General features: G+C 36.1%; 4 protein-coding genes and 1 long non-coding RNA gene across 11 annotated transcripts in view; 3 read left to right on the top strand and 2 right to left on the bottom strand.

The window, feature by feature from the left end:
- Positions 1 to 71: 71 nt before the first annotated feature.
- On the top strand, positions 72 to 4,921 carry qua (villin like protein quail). Its single transcript, XM_029308774.2, is given in 10 exon segments — positions 72 to 648; positions 877 to 993; positions 1,465 to 1,638; positions 1,640 to 1,809; positions 2,040 to 2,521; positions 2,717 to 3,000; positions 3,221 to 3,407; positions 3,494 to 3,742; positions 3,825 to 4,121; positions 4,259 to 4,921. Coding segments are annotated over 10 exon segments (2,445 nt in total). The 5' UTR covers positions 72 to 513; the 3' UTR covers positions 4,609 to 4,921.
- On the bottom strand, positions 4,501 to 6,862 carry Prosbeta2 (Proteasome beta2 subunit). The gene is made up of 4 exons (XM_029308771.2): positions 6,693 to 6,862; positions 6,050 to 6,229; positions 5,640 to 5,955; positions 4,501 to 5,249 (listed from the first exon to the last, which is right to left on the bottom strand). The coding sequence occupies exons 1-4, from the start codon at positions 6,752 to 6,754 to the stop codon at positions 4,977 to 4,979; spliced, it is 831 nt and encodes a 276-aa protein (XP_029164604.1). The 5' UTR covers positions 6,755 to 6,862; the 3' UTR covers positions 4,501 to 4,976.
- Positions 6,863 to 7,037: 175 nt separating this feature from the next.
- LOC114935857 (replication factor C subunit 4) lies at positions 7,038 to 9,558 on the top strand. Its single transcript, XM_085480448.1, has 6 exons — positions 7,038 to 7,250; positions 7,448 to 7,723; positions 8,474 to 8,867; positions 8,958 to 9,071; positions 9,212 to 9,295; positions 9,372 to 9,558. The coding sequence occupies exons 1-6, from the start codon at positions 7,138 to 7,140 to the stop codon at positions 9,459 to 9,461; spliced, it is 1,071 nt and encodes a 356-aa protein (XP_085336574.1). The 5' UTR covers positions 7,038 to 7,137; the 3' UTR covers positions 9,462 to 9,558.
- The window catches only part of LOC114935864 (uncharacterized), a 237,976-nt gene continuing 223,361 nt past the window's right edge, over positions 8,814 to 23,428 (bottom strand). Inside the window, exon 5 of the long non-coding RNA XR_014924209.1 lies at positions 8,814 to 8,880. This is a non-coding gene — a long non-coding RNA (uncharacterized LOC114935864). The remainder of the gene's footprint in view (positions 8,881 to 23,428) is intronic.
- The window catches only part of p120ctn (adherens junction protein p120), a 42,818-nt gene continuing 30,937 nt past the window's right edge, over positions 11,548 to 23,428 (top strand). For 6 of the 7 annotated variants that reach the window (XM_085480445.1, XM_029308764.2, XM_085480446.1 and 3 more), the window contains exon 1: positions 11,548 to 11,577. The gene's annotated coding sequence lies outside the window, so the exon portion shown is untranslated. The remainder of the gene's footprint in view (positions 11,578 to 23,428) is intronic. The other variant, XM_085480447.1, reaches the window with a different exon arrangement.

The raw sequence follows: 23,428 nt of genomic DNA, 5'->3' as shown, positions 1-23,428 counted from the left end.
TAATATGAAATTATTTCCTAAGCACGTGCACAAGTTTCAGACACGCGCTCATGTGTACCTGCAAGGTAGAGAAGATCCTCGCGAGCTCTGGTATTTCAGCTTTCAGTCCGCTCACGAAGAGCGTGAGCGCAGTTTCTCCGTTGCGAAACTCTTCATCGCTCGTTTGCCTGTGAACTCGTCCGCGCGAAACATGCCGACAATGTTATCGTGCCGGAATTAGTTATCGTTAATTGCTTTGTTGCGTGCAATGTTCGACGTTTGATCCTGAAAAAGTCCCGTTTCGAGAGAGTTTCCACTTTTCCAGCATTTCTTCTTCACAGCAGTTTCGAAAACTCGCTCGAGTACTCGAGTACTCTGACTTTATTCTTACATACAAGACTGCTAAATCGAGTCGATTTATCGTTATTTTATTATGTAATATCGATTTTTTATATATGAAAAATCAAGTGCAATTAGAGAAAATATTGTTTGAAAAGAGAGAAATCTTCGAAATTGGAATTGTTGGTGATAAAGATGACGAGCATGCTATATGAAGATTTGAATATCATCCCACAGGATGACAGAAGCTACCGCAGTGATGATTCCGGTGGCGAAGTCTTCAGGAACATTCCAAAGAACAGCAGCATCTTTCGCGTCTGGAAGATTGAAGTAAGAACTCTCTATTATTAACTAAAATATTTATTTTGTAAAACAAAATTATCATTTTAATATTTTCATGATAATTATATTAATTATTTTTTATGATGGTTATTATACTTATTAAATTTATTATTACAATTTATATTTTTTTTATTTCTCATACTATAATTAATTTCATTCTTAATCATTTCAAGTACATTATTTTTATTTGACATCTAACACTTACATATCTGTCAGGGTTTGCGCGCAACAGCCGTAACCAGCAGCAACATGGGGCTCTTCCTCTCCGAATCGGCTTACATCGTCTATGCTGCATCCGCGAAGGACGGGCCTCTCCCTTACCCAAGCATGCCGGTACTTTTACTTCTATTGTGTTGTATCGTTGCAAAAGAAACCGCAAACGCTGAACATTGCCTCGTACGCGAAATCCGTTCTCGACTTTCCTAAAAATGCAATTAGAACTTGTTACAAAACAAACAAGAGGAAAATTAAGGCTTAGTAATTTAATTTCAAAAATAATTTAGTTTGAAAATTTTAATATTAAATCAAATAAGAAATATTTGTATCGGCTCTCAGTATTAATAATAATATAATTATGATATTTAAATCAATATTTAATTCGATTTTTAATATTAAAAATGTAGAAATAATATTTTATTTAATTTTATATATAAAATATCTATTTAAATTACTCTCTCTCTTCTCATACACACATGAGTTTTTATTTAAAGCGTTTGGCCTCGAAAAATAAATTAATATTCAGAAAATAATTTTGTCGAGACACTATATCCGGTATAAGATCTTTCGGACTTGTAATCTTGATAGATCAAGGACCTGAAGGATACCTCGGTAGTACGTGCCATCCACTTCTGGATTGGTGTCAACTGCGATACAACAGTATCCGGTGCCGCGGCTCTTCGCGCCGCCGAGCTGGACTCGCAAGCCTCGGCGATGATCCTGATGCGGGAAGCGCAAGGCCGCGAGAGTCCCCGGTTCCTCAGGCTACTTCCGACAGCGATTGATCATCGAAAACTTGCACTTCGAAGATCTGCCAGTCTGCACTCTGCATCGAGTCTCCGGGGTGGCTGTGCCGATCCTAACGGAGCTTATGGGAGTCCGCTGGGAACATTTTAGTTGTCGCGATGTCATCCTAGTGGACATTCGCACAAAGTATGTCATTAGAAATTCTGTACTTATTCAAAATAATTATATAGTTGCAGCAACAATTTCACTTACCAAAAGATATGTGGAAATATCTGCTGAAAGTTTTTGTATGCAAGAAGTATACATGTCTTCCAAGAAGAGTTTACAATTTAAAAAATGACAAATTTAAAAAAGTAATTCTTTGAATACTTACAAAAATCTGCTACAATTAAATAAGATTTTTTAAATTTTCTTAGAGGTGTCATCTTCCTGTGGTTAGGATCTCTATCAGATCCGCTGCACAAACGTCATGCTGCTAGTCTTCTAGAGTCCCGAAAAGAGAATAATAACGGCCGTGTAGTGGTGGTCGAGGACGGCTACGAGCAAACATTGCCCGAAGAGGACAAACAACTCTTCAGCAGTGTGTTGGATTCCTCGATGAGGATGGTAGCGCCTGATCGTCAGCACCGCATCAATCCACCGAGTCCCATCAAGTTGTACAAGTGCAGCGAGCAATCAGGCAAGTACAAGGTCGCCGAACTGAAGTCCGGACCGATCCTTTGCGGCGATCTAACTTCCAATTCCGTGTATCTGGTGGACCGGGGCGAGGCAGGGGTTTGGGCCTGGGTAGGTCGCGATGTCAACGCCAGGGAGAGACTGGAAGCTGTTAGAAACGCACGTGGTTTCGTCAAGAAGAAGAATTACAGCGACGGCATGCCGGTGGCCAGAGCAACAGAAGGTAGAGTATGCAAGACGGATTTATTATTCAGCTAAAAAGAAGAAAACATAAATAAATCAATATTAGCAATCTCACATATAAGACGAGCTTTGTTTGGTACAAATTAATTAAAGATCAATGAAATATAATGGATAGAAGTTGCAAAAAATTTTGGTCAAAGATTATATTAATGGTTGAATAAAAATAAAATGCAAGGTCATGAACCGGCGGAAATGAAGGCGTTATTGAGAGGCTGGGAGCCTTCTAAAACTAGACCTCTGACTTTGCCGGTGAGTTTCGAATCCGACTACATGAATGAAAGACCCAGAATGGCGGCTGAGTGTCAACTAGTGGACGACGGGTCCGGCGAGAGGACTTTGTGGAGGGTTGAGCAGAAAGAGGGCATGGTCCAAATAGAGAACGACAGGGGAATTTATTATGCTGAAACTTGTTACGTGATGCTGTATAAGTACGGCCAGGGACGAAGATGTCGAAGTATTGTACGTAGACATTTACTGAATTAAATTTTTTGTTAAGCGTGTCGTTTAATAATTTTTTTTCTAAACTAAGTATCTTGCAGAAAACCTACATTTTCTGAGATTTTCTTTTAATTTATCCGGTCTTATATGTATGAGAGACAGAGAAATATCTAAATATTTAAAATATAAATAATTTGTAACAAATGAAAAAATTAATATACTTATGAAATATTTTCTTCAGATTTATTGTTGGGACGGTGTCCATTCTATCAAGGTAGATCGTGACGCAGCGTTGACGGCAGCTTGTCATTTGTCCGAAGAGACGAATGCGCAGTTAGTGAAGGCATCCCAAGGTAGAGAACCATCTCATCTATTGCAGATCTACGATGGCAAGCTGAAGATACTTGCTGGACGTCACCGCGATTCGCGTAAAGTTCCCATATTGGTTAAACTATTATTTAAACAAAAGTTATTAAAAACTATTGTTTAAATTAAAGCTTCTTGATTTTTGTAGCGCCAAAGAAATATCTGGTCAGAGTGTTCGGCTCGACGCCATACACGTCAAAGGCAGTGGAACGTCCGATGCGAGCGAGTAGTTTAGATTCCAGCGCAGTGTTCATCCTCTTCTCCAACATACCAATCGTCTGGTGTGGCAGCAAGAGCACAGGCGATGCTCGACAGGCGTCACGACGTCTTGCACCCAGAAATGCACCCCTCATTATTGAGGGTAAAGAGGGCGATGACTTTTGGGTCGAACTTGGAGGTAAATTATAAAGAGAGATATAAAAAGGTAACTCTCGATTTTTTCTTAAATCATTCATTCATATTTCATTTCTCTTCTTCAGGAACAGGACTTTATGGCACGGAAACTGAGGAAGTTGGTGAGGAACTGGACAAACACCTTTTTCAGTGCTGCACTGAAAATGGTCTCTTTGTGGGCGAGGAAGTTCTCGGATTTCGACAGAACTCTCTGATACCAGAAGCCACCTGGTTGCTGGATGCTGGTAGCGTGATCTGGGTGTGGATAGGCAAATTTTCCGTTCCGAAGACATTGCAAGAGTGTGTCGAGGACGCTACTATATATCTTTACACACATCCCGCAGGTCGAAATCGCAATACGACCATTTCGGTGATCAAGCAAGGTGAATTTCAAATGATAAAAAATATCTTGATATAACTAGAAAATGTCCTTCCTGAATATTTAGAGTTAGATATACTTTTAATTTTTCTTCCTTCAACTCTTCATTCAATTTCATACTTTATTTTTATTGCTCTTCAGGTTTGGAACCGGCCACCTTTATCGGGTTGTTCGAGAACTGGAATCACAATCTACTAAGGGATTACAAACCGTTCGAGGTCTTCTGCGCCATGCTAGAGGACAGAGATCAATCAACGAGAACGCAGATGGCCTCGAAGGCTACCACGGATTTCGATAATTACATCAAGTATCCGCCGGCAATGCTGAAGAGCGAACCAGATAATCTGCCAGCTGGCGTCGATGTCAGACGCAAAGAGATGCACTTGACTTATGACAATTTTATTGTAATTTTCAAAATGGAACCCGCGGATTTCGAGAAATTGCCCGCATGGAAGAGGCAACGGCTCAAGCAGGCTGCTGGACTCTTCTAACATTTATAAATAATCGCTCCTCGTGTACAGGATATAAAATTTATATTGATTATTACTTTTTCGATCACAAGATAAACTTGTAGGCAATCTTTCTTAACAAATTACTTTGTTACTTTACTCAACTTTGTAAGGATGATAAATATTTTATTAACCTGCTGGTATCGCGGGGATATACATAAGCCCACTTAAAAAAAGTTTAAGCATTTTTTTTTTTTTTATGAGAGTCAGCATTTAGAAATTGTATTCTTTGTTTGCGCACACTCGGTAATATTTTTATTACAAACATTTAAAGATTAGATTTGATAATCAACACTTACTGTTTGAAAAAAGTTTACTATAACTTAAGTTCATATAGAGTGCAAAATCAATTACGACGTGTCCATCGCCTCGTGTTGAATCGTGCGCACAGTTTCCTCCTCCACAATGATCGGCGTTATTGTCTTTGTAAGCACCGCGGTGGTACCAGGCTTGTAACGATAACTAATTTGTCGCACACCCTTCACGCTGGCTCTGTCATATGGTCGCAGATATTCGACGCCAGCATTGCGAATGACGCAAAGATCCACGTTGGATCCTGATGCTAAATCGTTAAACACGCCAGCACGAATTGCATCCGCCACCAACTGCTTCGCCTCTTCCTCCTAAACATGACAATAATTTTTTTAATTCGACGAAAATAGCATTTTTAATAAAATAAAAAAAAAACAATTTTAATATGCTATTTAATATAAAAAGAGGAGAGCGTATACAATAAAAAATTTACATAAAAGTATATATAATATTATATAAAAATATTATTATATACTTTGGTGTGAATTTTATATTATATAAATATTTGAGTTTTAATATAGATTTAATAATAAATATTATGATAAAATTATCACTTATATGTAATATAAAATTATATTAATAAATATTTTTGACTCTAAGTTCGCTAATCCAGTTTCCTCCCGATTTAAAATTTTAAGATAGCAATGATTATATTCTTAATTTTAATTATTCTATTATATATGATTAAAAGCACTCATTACCGGCAAATCAGGTCTCCATCTACTTTCAAAAACTGCCATTGCTGCCAACGAGCCGGATCCCATAGTGGTGTATTTCAATTTCTCGGTGGAGCCATGTGGATAAATGCAATACAACTGCGGTCCGTCCAGATCGTAACCACCTAGGATGAGCGCAGCACCAATATGGCCTTGATAACGAAACAGCATTTGCTTAATCAATGTGTTCGCAGTGCACACAGGCACGACACGGCCGGTGTTTAGGCGATGCAACTCCAATTGGCTGGCTATCATCTCGGTGGTCATCTCAGTATCGGCTGCTGTGCCAGCTCCGCAACAACTATATAAAATTTAAACAATGAATTAATTTGAATAGTTTAAATGCATTGTCTATGTTTATAACATTAATTAATTACAAAGAGCATGACACTCACTACATATTGGGAGCAAGATAGTGAATTTTCAAACTATATTTGTCTGCAACAATGGTGTCCTCTGTAGCCCGCGTATCACCACCAAGAATAACGCCATCCTTGTATATTATACCAGCAATAGTAGTACCAGTCTTGACTGCTTTCGGAGCAGCAAAGCCTTTTTTGATCAAGGCATTGTTCCTGTTCAAAATGAATAAATATTAATAGAATTGTCCACATTAACTTAAAAATATATGAATATATATTTCTGTAATGAAAAATATTACTGGTTAATTTATCATTCATTATTTTCTATGTAACAAGTATTAATCAAGTAATTAGGAATTATAATATAACCAACATGATTTGTATTACTATCAAATAATTATAATGTTATGACACAGCAATAATACAGAGAAATTAATTTGGTATTTATATTAAAATTTTATTTTATCGAAATTTTGTATTCTGCTTCTTTTTTTACACATTAACAGAAGCATTTGAAGATATATATATATTTTAATATTATAAAAAATTTATAATCTATTTTACAAGAAAATTGTTTGCTAGGACTGTGTGACACAGCAATATCGACATATAGGTTAACTCCTGACAACTATCACGAGAAATAAGACCAATTTATGAAGCAGAATCCAATTTTTACCTTTGGCAGAGATCAAAGGAAAAGCCTGGGGCTGGAATTTCTGGCGCGAGCAGCGAAGTCATGATCGCTTTTCTGTCAAATTAGCGCAACCAAAAATGACACAGAAACCCTACGCGATGATACTTGTGTAATCTTGGTGATCCATCACTTTAACCAGCATGGAGTATCATATTAATGTAGAAGTCACACTGCGTCTGAAATTTGACACACGATGTCAGACGTCCAATAGAAGAGCTTGATTTCTAGGGATTTTAACTACAATATTGAAAGATGTAGAAATCAAGGTTTTCCATTGGACATCCATAATCTGTGTTCGAATTACGCTCTTCTTTGTATTAATTTATTTAAGGTCTTCGTGCGGTGAAGGTTGAAATCTAAAATGAAGACAAATAGGCGGGAAACCGTATGTAAGAGCCGGGGTGTACTTATATAAATTTCAAAAAAAATGCATGCTTTCCTGAAGACTGGGAAATTGGGCGCTTCAACAGACGCGAAGAAACCATCGACTTCTCGTGCTAAGGACGACAAGAAGGACTTGACACCATGGGTGGAAAAATAGTAAATATCCTTTGCTATTCTCAAGATTAACCTCTTTCGCGCGACCTTCAAGAAAACAAACAACTATTATAAGAATATTCTTACCTGAAAATATTGTTTTTCTAGCCGTTCGACTTTTTTATCACTGCGTCGTTATTCCTTGCAACTTCTAAAGGTGAGATTAAGATGTTATTTCATATATCCTTTGTTGTTTACAGTCGACCAAGGAATGTCGACGACATCGTGGAGCAGACAGAGGTGGTGAATGTGATAAGGCAAGCCATGGAGCGCGGAGACTTTCCTAATATGCTGTTTTATGGCCCACCGGGTACTGGCAAAACCAGCATTATTCATGCAGCTGCGAGGCAGATGTTTGGTAGCATGTACAAAGATAGAATACTGGAACTGAACGCCTCCGATGATCGAGGTATCCAAGTTGTGAGGGAGAAGATCAAGTCATTTGCACTGCGCAGGGCTAATCCTATTGGACCAGAGTAAGTATGTGAATATTTTTGTCAATTAAAATTATTTCTAATATTATTATTCCTAATAATAATACTAATAATCAATTTTAACAATTAGAATTTTTATAGCGATAAAAGCTTTAATATATATGTTTTTTAGAGAAATAAAAATATCTATTATTTTATTAAAATGTAAAATCTTATTTATTTTTTATAATCAATGTCAATGATGATCCAGTAAAAGGTCTGATGGTCGCAGAATCTCAGTGCATAAGATTATTCATGAAAGGGCGTATCTTATTGTCATCAAGGAGATCTAATAAAGTATCTTAGCATCTCTTATTAGCAATTAAATAGAAAAGATGCTCGGATATGCAGAAAAACTGTAAGATTAGTGAATTTCTGAAAAGCACGAGCAAACAATTAATCTTGAAGTACTTGTGTAAAAGTCATGAGTGTGTGTAGATTTTATATTTTTTAAAATAAATATTAGATTTTGTAATAAGTATTAAATATAATAAATAAATTTTGATATTTTTTTATAATTTTATTTTTTTTGACTAACTAGTATCTCTTACATAAAAAAATTGATTATTGACTTAACACGTGTACATTAGGATTAATAATCATCCCTTCTTGATATCTCGTGCGCTGTACTGCGATTTATGATCAAAATGGCATATGCTGAGACATTATAATACTGCTTTAATATTTATTAAATGAGACAAAATAAAATTAATGGTTTTAATACCTTATTTCAAATTTTTTTCACTTTTGTAGCGGGAAAAAATGTCCCCCATTTAAGATTATCATATTGGACGAAGCGGACAGTATGACTGGCGCCGCGCAAACAGCTCTTCGTCGAATTATAGAAAAGGAGGCTCATAGCACGCGCTTTTGCCTAGTATGCAATTATTTATCGAGAATTATCAAACCAATAGCGTCGCGTTGCACCAAATTCCGCTTCAAGCCGCTGAGTGATGAGAAAAGTATCAGCAGACTCGAGTATATATGCAATGAAGAGAATCTGAAGGCCGATAGAAGTGTTCTGGAGAAAATCGTCGAAGCATCAGGTGGCGATTTGAGGCAAGCTGTTATGTGTTTGCAATCCATCACTCGATTGAAAGGCAAGGACTATGAAATCACCGTGGACGATGCTCTCGATGTGATCGGAGTAAGTACGTCTTCTGAAAGTATATAAATTTCTTATGATTAAATAAGTTTTTATGAATTTATCGGAATTGTGCGTTTTTATATTTTTTAGCTGGTTCCTGATGATAAAATTAATACACTTTGGGAGACGTGTAAAAAGGGGAATTATAATAATGTCGCACAATTGCTCGAAAATTTGCTATTCGAAGGATACCCAGGTTCCCAGGTATTACTTCAATTATTGCTGTTAAAAGAGTAATTTGTGTAAAATCACAAATTTTGTTATGCATTTTTTACGATTATAAATTTAGTCCAAGTATAATAATTTAATACTAATTATCTTATGTTTTGTTTATGTTATGTTAGATAATCGAACAATTAAACGAGAAAATAATTTTCTCTGATGAACTTACTGACAAACAGAAAATGATAATTGGTAATGTGCTCGGGGTAAGAAATCTTTTTTCTACGTACACGTAAAAAATAAATAACATAAAATAAATATAAATCTGAACTGTTTTTCTAGGAATGCGATTATAAATTAACGGAAGGAAGTGACGAATATCTGCAACTTTTACATGTGTTTTCTACCATCTTAGCAGCGTGGAAATTATGAAAAAGTTATAAAAAATATGCTCTTCTAAATATGTAAACATTTATATTTATATTTCTAGATGTACTGTGTAAGTAGAGAATTTTTACATTTTTAAAAACTTGTTCTTGTGCAATTTGCCTTTCACAATTCTAATAATACATATCGATTTGAACAGAAAATGATTCATAAAATGAATTTTAGGGCATGCTAAAAATAATAACATTTAATTAGGGATTACTAGAGAGTATATCAGAATCGACGTAATATTACAATGTGATTTTTCTACTAGGGAGAATCTCTATATATCCCTAACTAAACAGACGTATCATCAGCGCCAAAGTTTGTCCCTATAACACTGAAGTTTTACGCCAACCAACTTTGCGAGTCCGGACAGTCCAAATATTTCTAGACGCCAATTAGCAATTACAATTTTGCTAATTCCATAAAACGCGATATTGTCATAGGAATCAAAATGTTCAACATACATCGCTACAAGTTGTAAAAAATTCTGGAGTTGGTCGCACGGAGGAAGAAACGACCTCGATGAAGCTGGATCCCGGCGTCGCTAGAAACGGGGCTCTCAACGAACCAATCGACAGCGTTCCTCGGCACTGAGCACCACTGAGGTTCGGCGTGTAGGGGCGTCGTTGCTACTGCGTGCAATGTGTATCGTGTAGGCGTTGGCGAGAGGAAGGAGGCGAGAGAGCCGCGACCGCCGCCGCCACCTCGCTCTTTCGGAAATGTGTCGTCCGTGAAAGGAAAAAAAAGAGAGACAGCGTGTGCACCAGAGTAGCCGGTGTGCCGCGTGTTCACACGTGTGTTTTATTTCCCGAGGAATCCTCGAATCGCTCGAAAGCGTTCATCGTATCTCTCTGCTCTCTTCTCCCCCCTCTCTCACCACGCCGCCTCCTCTCTCTCTCTCTCTTTTTATCATACATTGTGCCTCTAGAGCGCTGTCCAAGCCTTGTCCACGACGACGGAGCCACGTCTCCGCGTCCTGGGAAGCGTGAGTGATCGTTATTATTATTATCATTATTCCGTGGATAGTGGTGCCGAGGAAGAGATCGCCGCCGACGCCTTTCCCCGTGTCGTGGAAGAAAGACAGGACGGACGAACGTACGGGGGCGTGAACGACGCCTTGTCCTTGCCGCTGCAGCATCGTTCCTCGCTACGTCGTTTTGGAGCAGAGCGATGTTTCGGAGTACGTCCGTCCTCCTTGTTGAGATTTTATATACATAACTCTCTCTCTCTCTCTTTCTCTCATTCGCTGGCGTAGAGGTCGTGACTTCCGGAGAGAAAGGAGAGACAGAAAAAGAGAGAGAAAGAGAGAGAGAGAGAGAGCGGAGTACCGCGAGAAAGGTGTGCTGACCGCGTTCCTCGTCGTGACAAGCAAGACCAGTAGACCAAGAGGAAACTCCGAAGTGCAGCCAGTCCTCGTGGCACCTTTTGACGTTTCTCGTCTTCTGGAATCTGCAAGCAGGAGCGTTTCGTCGAATCCCGTAACTCTTCGTCCCACGAAGGTGTATTATTCTGTTCCGAAGATCCATCGACAAAGGTCTTCGGTAATCCTGCGAACGACAAACCAGTGAATTTTTTCCGGTCCGGTCGTGAAGAAGACTAAGAGCTAAAATAAGAGAAAGGACCAACTGCAGCGAGACATGTTTGGTGTCCCGAAGGGAGATCCAACCGGCGAAGCGGGCGGTTAGTCGCGGTGCATTCTGCTGCATCTTACACTCTCTCTCCTCGAGAGGACGAGATCCACGTGAAATCGTATCGGCAACGTGAAAAACGTTTCTATCATCCGTCATTCCGACATTGCTTTCCGTATTATCGCGCAAAAGGGACTCGGCGAGCCGGCACGCCTCCATGTGCGCATCCTGAGAGCTTGAGAGGCGCGTGGCTTGACAGGACCTCGCGAGCGGAGCGCCGGTTCGAAAGGATCTTTAGGAATTCGCTCTTTCCTCCTCGCGTTCGGTCCGGACAAAGGCGTGGATGATCCCGGCGGGCTATTCAACGACAACAACGACGGCAGCCACGAGGTGGATCGCGTTTCCTGCGGCTCGAACGGGTGCTGTCACGGCCGATTCGTGGAATGTGACGGGAGACGTCGCTCGAGGAGTAGCGAGTCGTAGAAAAGGTGAGTTTATATCAACGGACCGATATCGGGGATATCGGAGTACAACGAGCTGGAATATACCGAGTATACGAGAGTTGTGCGTTCGAAGCGATCCGATTGGCCGAACGCTCCAATTCCAGGTCCTTTGAGATTACACGCGGATACATATCTGAGTGTCCCGTTTGCTGCTAACGCATTCTCTTTGAATTGCGCGCTCGGTCTTTCCCTCGAGCATTATTCGTCTTTATCTTCATCCAATTTTAATGTATACAGATTTGGACCAGATGTATTTCATACATTTGATTTCGATCCTGATCAGATTTTTCGTATTTAAAAATTATTCATTAGAGATGGGCCAAACTAATTTAACAAATTAAAAATAAACGTAATTTTGTGCATTGAAAAAAGACAATCGAAAACGTTTACCTTCCAATTATATAATTAAAGAAAAATTGCTTAACATTCATAACATTTTTGCTCGTTTAGTTGGTCTATCTCTTAGTAAAAATTTTTGAACTCGCACGAGCCTAATTATTAATTATTAAACATTTTTAGTTTTAATAACTGAATTCTAATAAAATAAAATTTTGTTGTAATCTAGTCAATACAAAATTTAACTTAATAGATAAAATTATCTATTTCTTAAATAAAAATCTTGATTTTATCTGAATACAATTTTAATATTCTTTGCAGACTCTTTAAAATCAATGCAGAAATTATACTAAATATTTAATATAATTTAGATTCCAATTTCAAATTCATAAATTGCAGAGCAAAATAAATTGTGATAATTATCCACGATAAGCGCGAAATTTAATTTCTATCAAAATTATAATTAAAATTAAAATACTTTGAATAAAATCTTATCACATGATGGTCTCCAACATTTATAAATCTTTAAAATCTCTGAAATATTATATTTTCCAAATTTCTGTATATATTTAAAATCACCCTAAATCCGTTCATCTCGTCCGTTTCCCTTTTTATCTTTTCCTCTTTAGATATTCAGGTCTCTAAGCGCTTTGATCGTTCGATCTTTGGCCTTTGAATCCCCCCGAATTAAATAAAGATCTATCATAGGACACTAAATCTGGTATTCGCAGTTCACTTATGTATGCGATAATGCAGGCGCATAAATGTGCTTTCGGTATCTTTTACAGACGGTCGTCCTCAATTCCTTTTCACTTATAAAACGAAAATCGAACGTATACGAGTGCTCTTCGGAAATAGTTACATTCTCGTCGATTGATTATTCACGTGAATTTTACACGCGATGCCGAGTACAACTCTATGAATGATAATCGATTTACGCGAAAAGTCAACCGATCATTCGACAAATCCAGTTAATTATATTATATTATTTATCATTGTCCCCAATCGACTTACAAGACGGTCGATTACGGGAGAAGGAAGAAGGTCTTTGAACTTGCGTTATCACTCTCGAATTAGATCTACGCTAGCGACATGCTCTCGTACGAATAATCGACTATCCACGAAAGGAGCAGACGAGCTATATTTTTACTCATTTTTTGTTATAAATCCTAAAAAATCATATTAATAATTCCATAAATATATGTAAAAATAAATAAATAATAAATGTAAATAAAGTGTGTGTACAATATAAATTTATCTGTCTCTGCTCAAATTTAAAGATATTTTTATGAAATATTTTAAAAAGCAAATATAAATGTAATACCGTTTTCACAAAGTGGAATTTTGAAAACTTGCTTTTTCATATATTTGTACATTTTTTACGATGGCACAGTAAATAACAAAATAAAATAAAATAAATTTTATTACAAGCAATATAAAAATACACACGTATGAAACAAACGATACGTTTCTTCAAATATTTCATGTGTAATTATTATACAATTTATATAGAATTCTAAAATAGATCCAAATGATCATTATTTTATATAATTTTCATTATTTTATATAATTTTAATTACGATCACAATTAAACGTCGAATGACAATTAACTTACAAATCATACGTTTAATTACAAGATACATAATCAATAGTATAAAAAATATTTGCAAATTGTGTACTTGGTTTAATAATATAACATACCTTTGATTTATTAAAAAAAAAAATTAAATAACGCTTCTCCCGATCGTGCAATACAGGGTGGTCCGCTGCACGAGCGAAGAAATTCAGAAAACAGAGTTCGTCTTTCGCGCTTATCAGGCAGCGCGTCGCCACGAGGATCGATAACGAAGCTAGGCGTATTTATTCTCGAGACTAAGTCCAGAGGCATGCCGCGATAAAGCTCGGAAGTTAGTATCTTTTATCTCTGGGAAGAGGCGCGCGCGCGCGAGAGAGAACCCCTTTTCGTTCCTCCGTCTGCTTTCCACTTTTCGTGCCTCTAATTAAGCCGCGGTCGCGCCGAGAGAAGTACAAGCCGGAAATAGAAAATTAGAGCGCGCCAACGATGCCGCGCCGTGCGGGATTTGAGCCCCATTGATAATCCGAACATCTTTTTTTCTCCTTCTCACCTCCCTCCTTCTGCCTTTCCATAGGATAAAAATTCGCCAAAAGATTCGCCAGACTCTAGGGATATTATATAAAAAATTTAATATCTCAAAAATATATGACAGAATATAATATAATTACGATTTGAAAAAAATGGAATGTACAGTGTGTAATTTTTTTTATTTCAATTGTAAAATTCGATAAATGAAAAAATTGAGACAATACGTGGCACCATATGTAAAATTTTTTCAAAGGATTAACAAATTCCCATTTTCTCCGCGATATGAAACTAGTTTTAACATATTGTAATTTATGTACATTTTGTAATATCGCGTTTCCTAGGGTATATGTTTTATAAACTACACATGCAATAAAAAATAAAAACTGGAATATTAAATATCAAAGATTGTTTCTTATTTGCGCGTTTTTTTTCTTTTTTATTATATTTATAATGACACATTTATTTTATAAATAAAAATCACGATACTCAACAACTTAATTATATAATTTTGTTTGACGATTTTTCAATATTTTATACTCGAGATCCAAGAACTCGATAATATTCAAGGATTGATAATTATGTCGGTCAAACATATCTCTCTATCGTGTTCCTGTCTATCGAGATGAAAAAATCCGTTGCAGTTTCCTTTCGTCTTGCTTTCAATTTCCTCGACTTTTCTCGATTTCAAGGAACTACTTGCTCGCGATGTTCATCACGAGACAATGTTATCCCTTTCAATAAACGTTTATTTTCGGTGCCCTATCAATCGCGATTTTGCTGTAGCTTACTTCGAATCTTGATGAGAATTATAGCTCCTCGTCGAGGATGTCACGTCGGATTCTCCACGTGGAGAAAATAAAGCTTGTAAAAATGCCGTACACGAGCATCTCATCCCACCCTTTCGGCTCGAGTTGCTCCCGCGAGAAGGATGTAATTCGAAATTGCGAGGAACACACGTGTGTCTCTCGTCCGAATGGATGCAATTAGTCGCCCTTAAGAAGGTGTGTTTTATATTATTTTCCCGACGATGCACTCCGCGAAAGTTCCCTCGAATTTTGTATGTATTAATCTTGGGCAACATTTTTTACTAACGTAACTTTCTTCGTGCCACGACGACAACTCTAGCGAGGAATTTTCCTCCGTTTTATACTCATAAACTTTCTCTAATAGCCAAGTTCCATTAACGTAATTAATTTGCCCCGCATTTGTACTTCTTTCATATGTGTGCATCATACATACAACAAATTCATATAATTTTTCTCCTTTCAAATTACATTTTTAATGAATTGAAGATTCTCTTCTACATTAACAATATATATGTGTAGAATAATTTAATGCTGAAATATTTTCGACTAATTTCAAAATATAATTTTCGTCGCTATGATTTTCGCGAAATGCAGCTATGAAATCTGTCTAATAACTGGAGTGACATTCAACGTTCCATTGCAACTGACTTTATTGAACCGACATATTTAACGTTCATAATGACTGGGATGTCGACGACCGCGACGATTGTTAACCGCGAAAATGGCGCTGTCAGTGTCACGTGCCACGCGGCAAATTGCCGCTACACGTAAGCTATCCTAGCTATACGAATTTCTCTTTTTCATATTTTTTTTCGAGCCTCTTATTTTCTCATTTTCTTTTCGACTATTTGTTCAAATATTACCAAAGCTACGCGTATATTATTTATTATTTAAAGTGACCGCGTGTTAATTAATTAATATTTATTACTGGTAATGGATCCGCAGGATTTTTTTTAGGGGGTGGCAAGATTAAATTTTTTTGTTTTATTTTATATTTTCATTTTTTATATTAAATAATAAATTCCGCGGTATTTATTCAAAAAGATGGCAAATGCTTAATTTTTTACGGATTCTAAAGGAGGGTTCGAATGCCCCTTCTTGTTCTCCCTACAGGGAGATTATTTGATAATGTCTACTACAAGTTTCTCTCTAATATATATTTTTTATATATGTATATTTGTTTATTTTTATTCCGGGCTTTATTCGAAACGGAAATTATCAATGTGAAAAAGAGAAAGAAAATAATCGCGATTACGTTGAAACTGATAAAGGAAGACAAACTGATAAAATTATGAAAGAATTATGTTAACAGAATTTATATAATAAATTTATTAATAAACGATGAGAACTTTTTTTTTAAAGACGTAGCAAGATATAAGAAGAAAAGCGCAACAGTTTTAGCAAACTATTTTATCACACACGTCCCCGTCTTCGTGGGAGAGAAATGGGGGATCGTATGATATCGGTTATCATTTTTATCTCGTAAGGGAACGGTTTGTCGGGCGAACGTTAAAGTACATCGCGTGCCAATTTCTCAGAAAAGTGCCGCTGTGTGACGTGACGCATTCTCGCATTTATGCGAACGTTATCGTCCATCCGTCTTTACATTAGCGTCTATCGCAAAAATTGCACGGGCAATATGGTAGATTAAACAGGGCCGCGATACAAAGGAGATACGCGCCGTTTATTATCATTATCCCGTTTAGCTCTTCTCAGCTTCCACGTCTCCGCATAATAGATCGGAACTTAATGTTATTATTAACTTTCGCAATTAACTCGTACAAGCTTAAGAGAGAGAGAGAGAGAAAGTTGTGCTAATCTTACTTTACATCAACTTACTAGTATCCTGAAATGTTTATTCTCTATTAGCCTTTCCCGATATCTCTCTGCAGTGTATGATCAAATACGAGTATATTTTCGTGAATTTGCGCGTAATAAAGGAATGTCGAGCAATTTTCCAAATTTTTCTTCAATTCCCCATTCAATGCATTTTTATTTACGATTAGATAATATGTGTTTAGGATTAATAATAAAGGAGAACTACTTCGATAAAGAGCCGGAGCATTTCCCGCAAAAGACTCCGTGCCATTTTATATCCCTCGCGATGCCTTTAATCATTCACATGATTAGGTCTCTATCGTGCAATCCTCAACGCCTTGCTCTTTCTTCAATGGCAATGGTCGAATCTACAATTCAATCGGAATTCCACTGTGATATAAGCAAACGGAGCAAACTTGTAAAACGGAAAAGTCGAAACAAACCGTTAACCCATACGAGAAAATAATATAAACCATATTTTGTGTAAAAAAAGACAGAAATATGTAACAAAGCAAATCGTATATGTACATATTTATATATAAATTGTAAATATAAATTGTGCGCACAAATATATATAAATTGTATGTATCTAGATAAATTAAAACTCCACATAGAAAAGTTTGCATTTTCAATTTCTCGGGTAAAAAGACGTAAAATATTAATATAGGCTTTTTGTCAATAATGAAATTCAATACTAATATTAAACACGTAAATATCTTGTGTATTCGCGTGTATAAGTTAATGGCAAATGATATTGCATCGGTCTCTCTCTCTCTCTCATTAAAACAAATGTTGCCGCATACGCGATAACAGACAGTTGTTCCAATATGAAGTGTGTACACACGTTTTAAATTAAATGCTAAATAACCAGCGAAATATCATTAAACGAAAAATATCTGCCGACAAACGCACGGGAGAGACTTTGACGTTTATCGTATTCGGTGGCGCAAAAACTTGGCAATAACGGAGAGGCAAAGTAAAACAGCGGGACGACGAGCAGGAAATCGACACGCGGCTGCCGATTAGGGCGATCGAGTGGAATTCTCAAGTAGCGAGTAATCGGAAATACCTGAGCTACGTCGCTGAAATTCAGTCCAAGATTGCAGAACCACCTTCCCTCCCGGCTCTTTCCATTAGCGCCGATTCAGCGCGATAGCGAATGGTAGCTGCCAGAGTTGTGCTCCGACTGACCTGAATGAATTTATCAATGGAACCCTCGACGAAGAGATAAGAGGGTGTCCCGTGTTTTTTCAATCCACCTCGCAGCTGCCAAATTTTCGTCCAACTAATTCTCAACTTTGCTAAAGAGAACATTTCCCACCAGATTCTGCATAATCGTTATCCTTCTCGAAAATGTATGTACGTCATCGAATATTAATTTTTAGTTAATTTCAGAGCTGGAAATTTAATTAAATGTCGAGAAAAAATTCTCTGTTGAATATACACCGAAAAGAAATATTTCAATGTTTAAATATTTAAATGAAATTTAACAAAATATATTTGACTTAATTAAATTGGACTGGACTTTTGTTATTCCTAATATAATTGAAATTAATAATCAACATTCATGCGTATAAAATAGGTCGGATAGTTTAGGTGTTTAGCGCCCTTTCGTTCTACTATTTTAAAAATACTCGCGAGTTCTCGAGTTCCTTGATTCGCCAAATAAAGTGGCGATTTCCCAAAAAATATATGCACGATTACGACACGACATGCGATTAACTGATGCGTCGCTTTCACCCGGGCGAGCATTATTGGATCAGGACGACTACTCCTTAACGCCCTACTTCGCCAGCGTTATTGTGCAATACTCGCATTCCGTTGCATTTGTAGCCGCCGCATGAATATGCTGCAGTTGCAGAAAATCGCATCGTATTTCGCAAAAAAAATCATAAGTAAAGATTATAAATTTAATCTAGAAAAAATAATCGCGTATGAAAAAATTCTAAAAGTTACTTCAAATTATTATACAGATTGTTATAAGCTGCATACGATAATAAAAATTCTTACAAAAGATCCATTTAGGAACGAATCGAATTGCAAATTATTTCACGAGCGGAAAACAGTGGAATCCCATTTATTAGACGAATATATTTTCGGGCTCCTTCAAGATTCAAAGATTATTATCGAACAAGTTCACAGATAGCTACAAAATGAATGATAGTCGCGCGATCGTTAATTAAGCCCTCCTCTTCTCGTGCTCGTTCAGCACTTTGGTCCCCCGTGTAGATTCCTCGTTTAATATCTCACGAACGAAACGTCCGTTCATTTTTATCGGACGGTTGTCTCATCCGGCGCCGTCCTCGGGCGAAAAAAAAGGGCGGAAAATTCTGTATGTCACCGGAACTTCTCCTAGGGCTTAGGAAATGGCTTTCGTCTTCGATGGCTTCCTGCGAAGGGAGGGAAAAAAAGAAAGAAAGTTCCCCTTTTGTCATTTTTGTTCGCGAGAGACGCACTCGAGACGTACACAAGTACAGCTGAATTGAAAAGTGCGAGGGAATAAAGAAGAAAAATGTGCGTTTTTCTGCGAGACTTTCGATGTTAATATGCGTTGTCCGAGCGAGAGATTCGTTCGAGATTACGAGCGTCAATCGTACGAGATAAGTGGTTCGACATTTTTTACCAACGGTGAAAGATGAAGATTGATGAATGGAAACGATGGTGGGATTTATATGAAAAAGCTTCGGAGAAAATTAATTTAGGAACGTCATAACTGTCTTTCATAAAACACGTTGTCAAAATTATATTATTAGGAATATTAATTGAGAAAAATTATTAAAATCTTCTATTATAAATTTATAGCAAAGATCGTAACAATTCTTTACCTTTTTAATCATTGTGACGATATTAGATGAGACGTAAATGATAATAAGAATAAATATTAGGTATATTTTATAATTGCTTTTCTCTTCAGTTTGTTTGATGCTAATTACTTTTCATTCTAATTCTTTTATGTTTGTCTTGTTACTGTCACTGTCATTTCGCCATGTCATCATGACATGTCGTTAGAATACACAGGATCCTACGATTTTCCCTGACCATTTGATTTTATGCTCGGATATCCTCGGTATGCGAGACATAGAAATGCATGTATAAAATGCTTTCAAAATCAATGGGCATCCTTTCTATTCTTTCGGTGTCCTTTTTTCTCGACGAGACCTTGCAATTTTCAACAGTGATAAATCATTGAAGATAAAAAACTGGCAAACTTCGGGCATAGATTTTAGAAGAAAGATAAATGGACAAGATCGCATTCCCAAGTGGACTTTGCCGTACAAATTTTTTCCTAACTTATAGGCATGAGAAAATACATTAAAGAATTTTCATTAATCAGGGTGTCCAGCAGACTCAATGAAAAAAAATTCCCTGACTTTTTCAGATTTTCCAAGACCAGAAATTCATTTTTTCCCTGATTTTTTAGTGTTATTTTGACCAAATATATAATTTATGCATATATCTGTATGATAAATCAATTAAGTGTTAAAACAAAAATCAATTATACAATCTGCATTGTGTACGATAATCGAAACAAACATGTCACTATAAACTATATTTAAATAATCATCTTTTTTATTTATATCAAATTTTTTAGTTTTGTCTCTATCAAACATTGAAATAAAATAACACGACGATGAAAATATAAATCAACGAACACGTTGTAGATGAATCGATTTTCAACCCAGAAAATTAGTATGCTGGGAGTCAAGGAAAAGTTTATATTAATTTAATAAAAAATGTCAAATTATTGAGACAGATGTAGAATAATGTGAAAAAATCCAGATAAATAGTAAAATTTGACAATTCCAAATTTATAAAATTCCCTGACTTTTTGAGATTTTCCAACACTATAGAAATTCATTTTTTCCCCGACTTTTTAATATTCTTTTTTCCAAATATATCTATATGATAGATCAATTAAATGTTAAATAATGAAATCCTTGAGATATTAATTTAATAAAAAATGTCAAATTATCGAGACAGATGTAGAATAATGCGAAAAAATCCAGATAAATAGTAAAATTTCCTCATTTTTCCCTGACAATTCCAAATTTATAAAACTCCCTGACTTTTTGAGATTTTCCAACACTATAGAAATTCATTTTTTCCCCGACTTTTTAATATTCTTTTTTCCAAATATATCTATATGATAGATCAATTAAATGTTAAATCATGAAATCCTTGAGACATTAATTTAATAAAAAATGTCAAATTCTCGAGACAGATGTAAAATAATGTGAAAAAATCCAGATCAATAGTAAAATTTGACAATTCCAAATTTATAAAATTCCCTGACTTTTTGAGATTTTCCAACACTATAGAAATTCATTTTTTCCCCGACTTTTTAATATTCTTTTTTCCAAATATAATTTGTCCAAATATATCTATATGATAGATCTAATTAAATGTTAAATAATGAAATCCTTGAGACACTAATTTAATAAAAAATGTCAAATTCTCGAGACAGATGTAAAATAATGTGAAAAAATCCAGATCAATAGTAAAAAATTTGACAATTCCAAATTTATAAAATTCCCTGACTTTTTGAGATTTTCCAACACTATAGAAATTCATTTTTTCCCCGACTTTTTAATATTCTTTTTTCCAAATATAATTTGTCCAAATATATCTATATGATAGATCAATTAAATGTTAAATAATGAAATCCTTGAGACACTAATTTAATAAAAAATGTCAAATTCTCGAGACAAATGTAGAATAATGTGAAAAAATCCAAATAGAGTCAAATTCCCTGACAATGCTTCGGTTTCAGATTTTCCAGATTTGACCGCTAGATACATAGATGTTTTCAGGACACCCGATAGACGGCACGTATACGTGCAGTAATACAGTTGATGTCTGGTTGGGGCCTCGCACATGCCTGCGTTCCCGTGTCCCTACGTTCATTCATTCAGACACACATCGACCTCGTTGTACGCATAGCTAGGATGTGGGAAGGGGAGAGGGGGGAGGCGAAGGGTGACGCGACAACGCTCTGTCTGAAAGAAGGGAAAGGGGAGCCGACAGTCGGGAAGATTAGCGAGAAGGGAGCGCAAAGAGATGGGGGAGGGTGGGCTCTCTCTTGTATGAGAAAGAGAGAGGGAGAGGAGCCGATTCTCTCCCCGTCATTTTTCTCGGTCGCTCGTTTTTCCGCGAATGAATTTACAGGAGAGCGGTTTATTTGTTGCACAGTAGCGCAAATATTTCACGCAATTATCGATCGCGCGTATCGATCATTCGATGACGTAGAAAATCGGTATCATTCCTCATTTTTTTTTTATTTCTATTAATCCGCTTAAAAACTTATTAAATTCTCTCTTTTTATATATACATATGTATTAACTTTTTATTTTATTTTTTTTTTTTTACATTATTATTTTATTTACTTTTGCATTTCATGCTTGTATTTTTTTTTTTTTTTTTTTTTTTTCAAGACTGTAAGACACCTCTCTCGTGCACGCTGGGACAATTAGCTAATTGTAAAAATGATTGTGTAAAATTAGTCGGACGTCGTTTCGTTTTCCGACAACGAAAGAGAAAGCGAGAGAGTGAGAGAGCGAGGAAAGAGATCAGAAAAGGGCGGGAGCAGCTTTTCAACAATGCGTCGCGGAATGGAAAACGAGGTTGCGAGAGGAACGGAGTTGAGTTCTCATTCCCTCGTGATAGCATCGTCCTCTGGCTCTTTCTCTCTCCCTCCGTCGCGAAACCTCTCTCCGTGGTATTCTTCGTCACCCTTTACTCTGGTACTTCCTGCGCGCGCTTACGATGCACTCTGCTCCCTTTTCCCAGCTTTTCCCTCGAGCGAGAGAACGTACCAGCGAAAGCTTCGCGCCAAGATATTGCGAAGAAAAAGACCACCATATGCTTAACATATTTTTTATTAAATTTATTTTTTGCAAAATGTTAAGACAGCTTAAATTTACAATAGTTCTTTGCGAAGCTCGAGAGAGCTAGATACGAAATTTATGTAGTTGGAAATGTTGGGATTTTCATAAGATTTTATTTATTTATTTTTTTTTCGAGTCAACAGTTATTCATTTGAAGATAAACTTAACATATTTTTTGTTAAATTTATTTTTTGCAAAATGTTAAGACAGCTTAAATTTACAATAGTTCTTTGCGAAGCTCGAGAGAGCTAGATACGAAATTTATGTAGTTGGAAATGTTGGGATTTTCATAAGATTTTATTTATTATTTTTTTTTTTTTGAGTCAACAGTTATTCATTTGAAGATAAACTTAACATATTTTTTGTTAAATTTATTTTTTGCAAAATGTTAAGACAGCTTAAATTTACAATAGTTCTTCGCGAAGCTCGAGAGAGCTAGATACGAAATTTATGTAGTTGGAAATGTTGAGATTTTCATAAGATTTTATTTTTTTTTTTTTCGAGTCAACAGTTATTCATTTGAAGATAAACTTAACATATTTTTTATTAAATTTATTTTTTGCAAAATGTTAAGACAGCTTAAATTTACAATAGTTCTTTGCGAAGCTCGAGAGAGCTAGATACGAAATTTATGTAGTTGGAAATGTTGGGATTTTCACAAGATTTTATTTATTTTTTTTTTCGAGTCAACAGTTATTCATTTGAAGATAAACTTAACATATATTTTTTGTTAAATTTATTTTTTGCAAAATGTTAAGACAGCTTAAATTTACAATAGTTCTTTGCGAAGCTCGAGAGAGCTAGATACGAAATTTATGTAGTTGGAAATGTTGAGATTCTCATAAGAAGATTTTATTTATTATTTTTTTTCACTGAGTTTCCAGTCA

The sequence above is a fragment of the Nylanderia fulva genome, unplaced genomic scaffold (assembly GCF_048542155.1).
Source record: "Nylanderia fulva isolate GAGA-0341 unplaced genomic scaffold, ASM4854215v1 Scaffold15, whole genome shotgun sequence".
NCBI lineage: Eukaryota > Metazoa > Arthropoda > Insecta > Hymenoptera > Formicidae > Nylanderia > Nylanderia fulva.
Note: the sequence above shows the minus strand (reverse complement) of the source record. Positions and strands in the feature narration are given on the sequence as shown.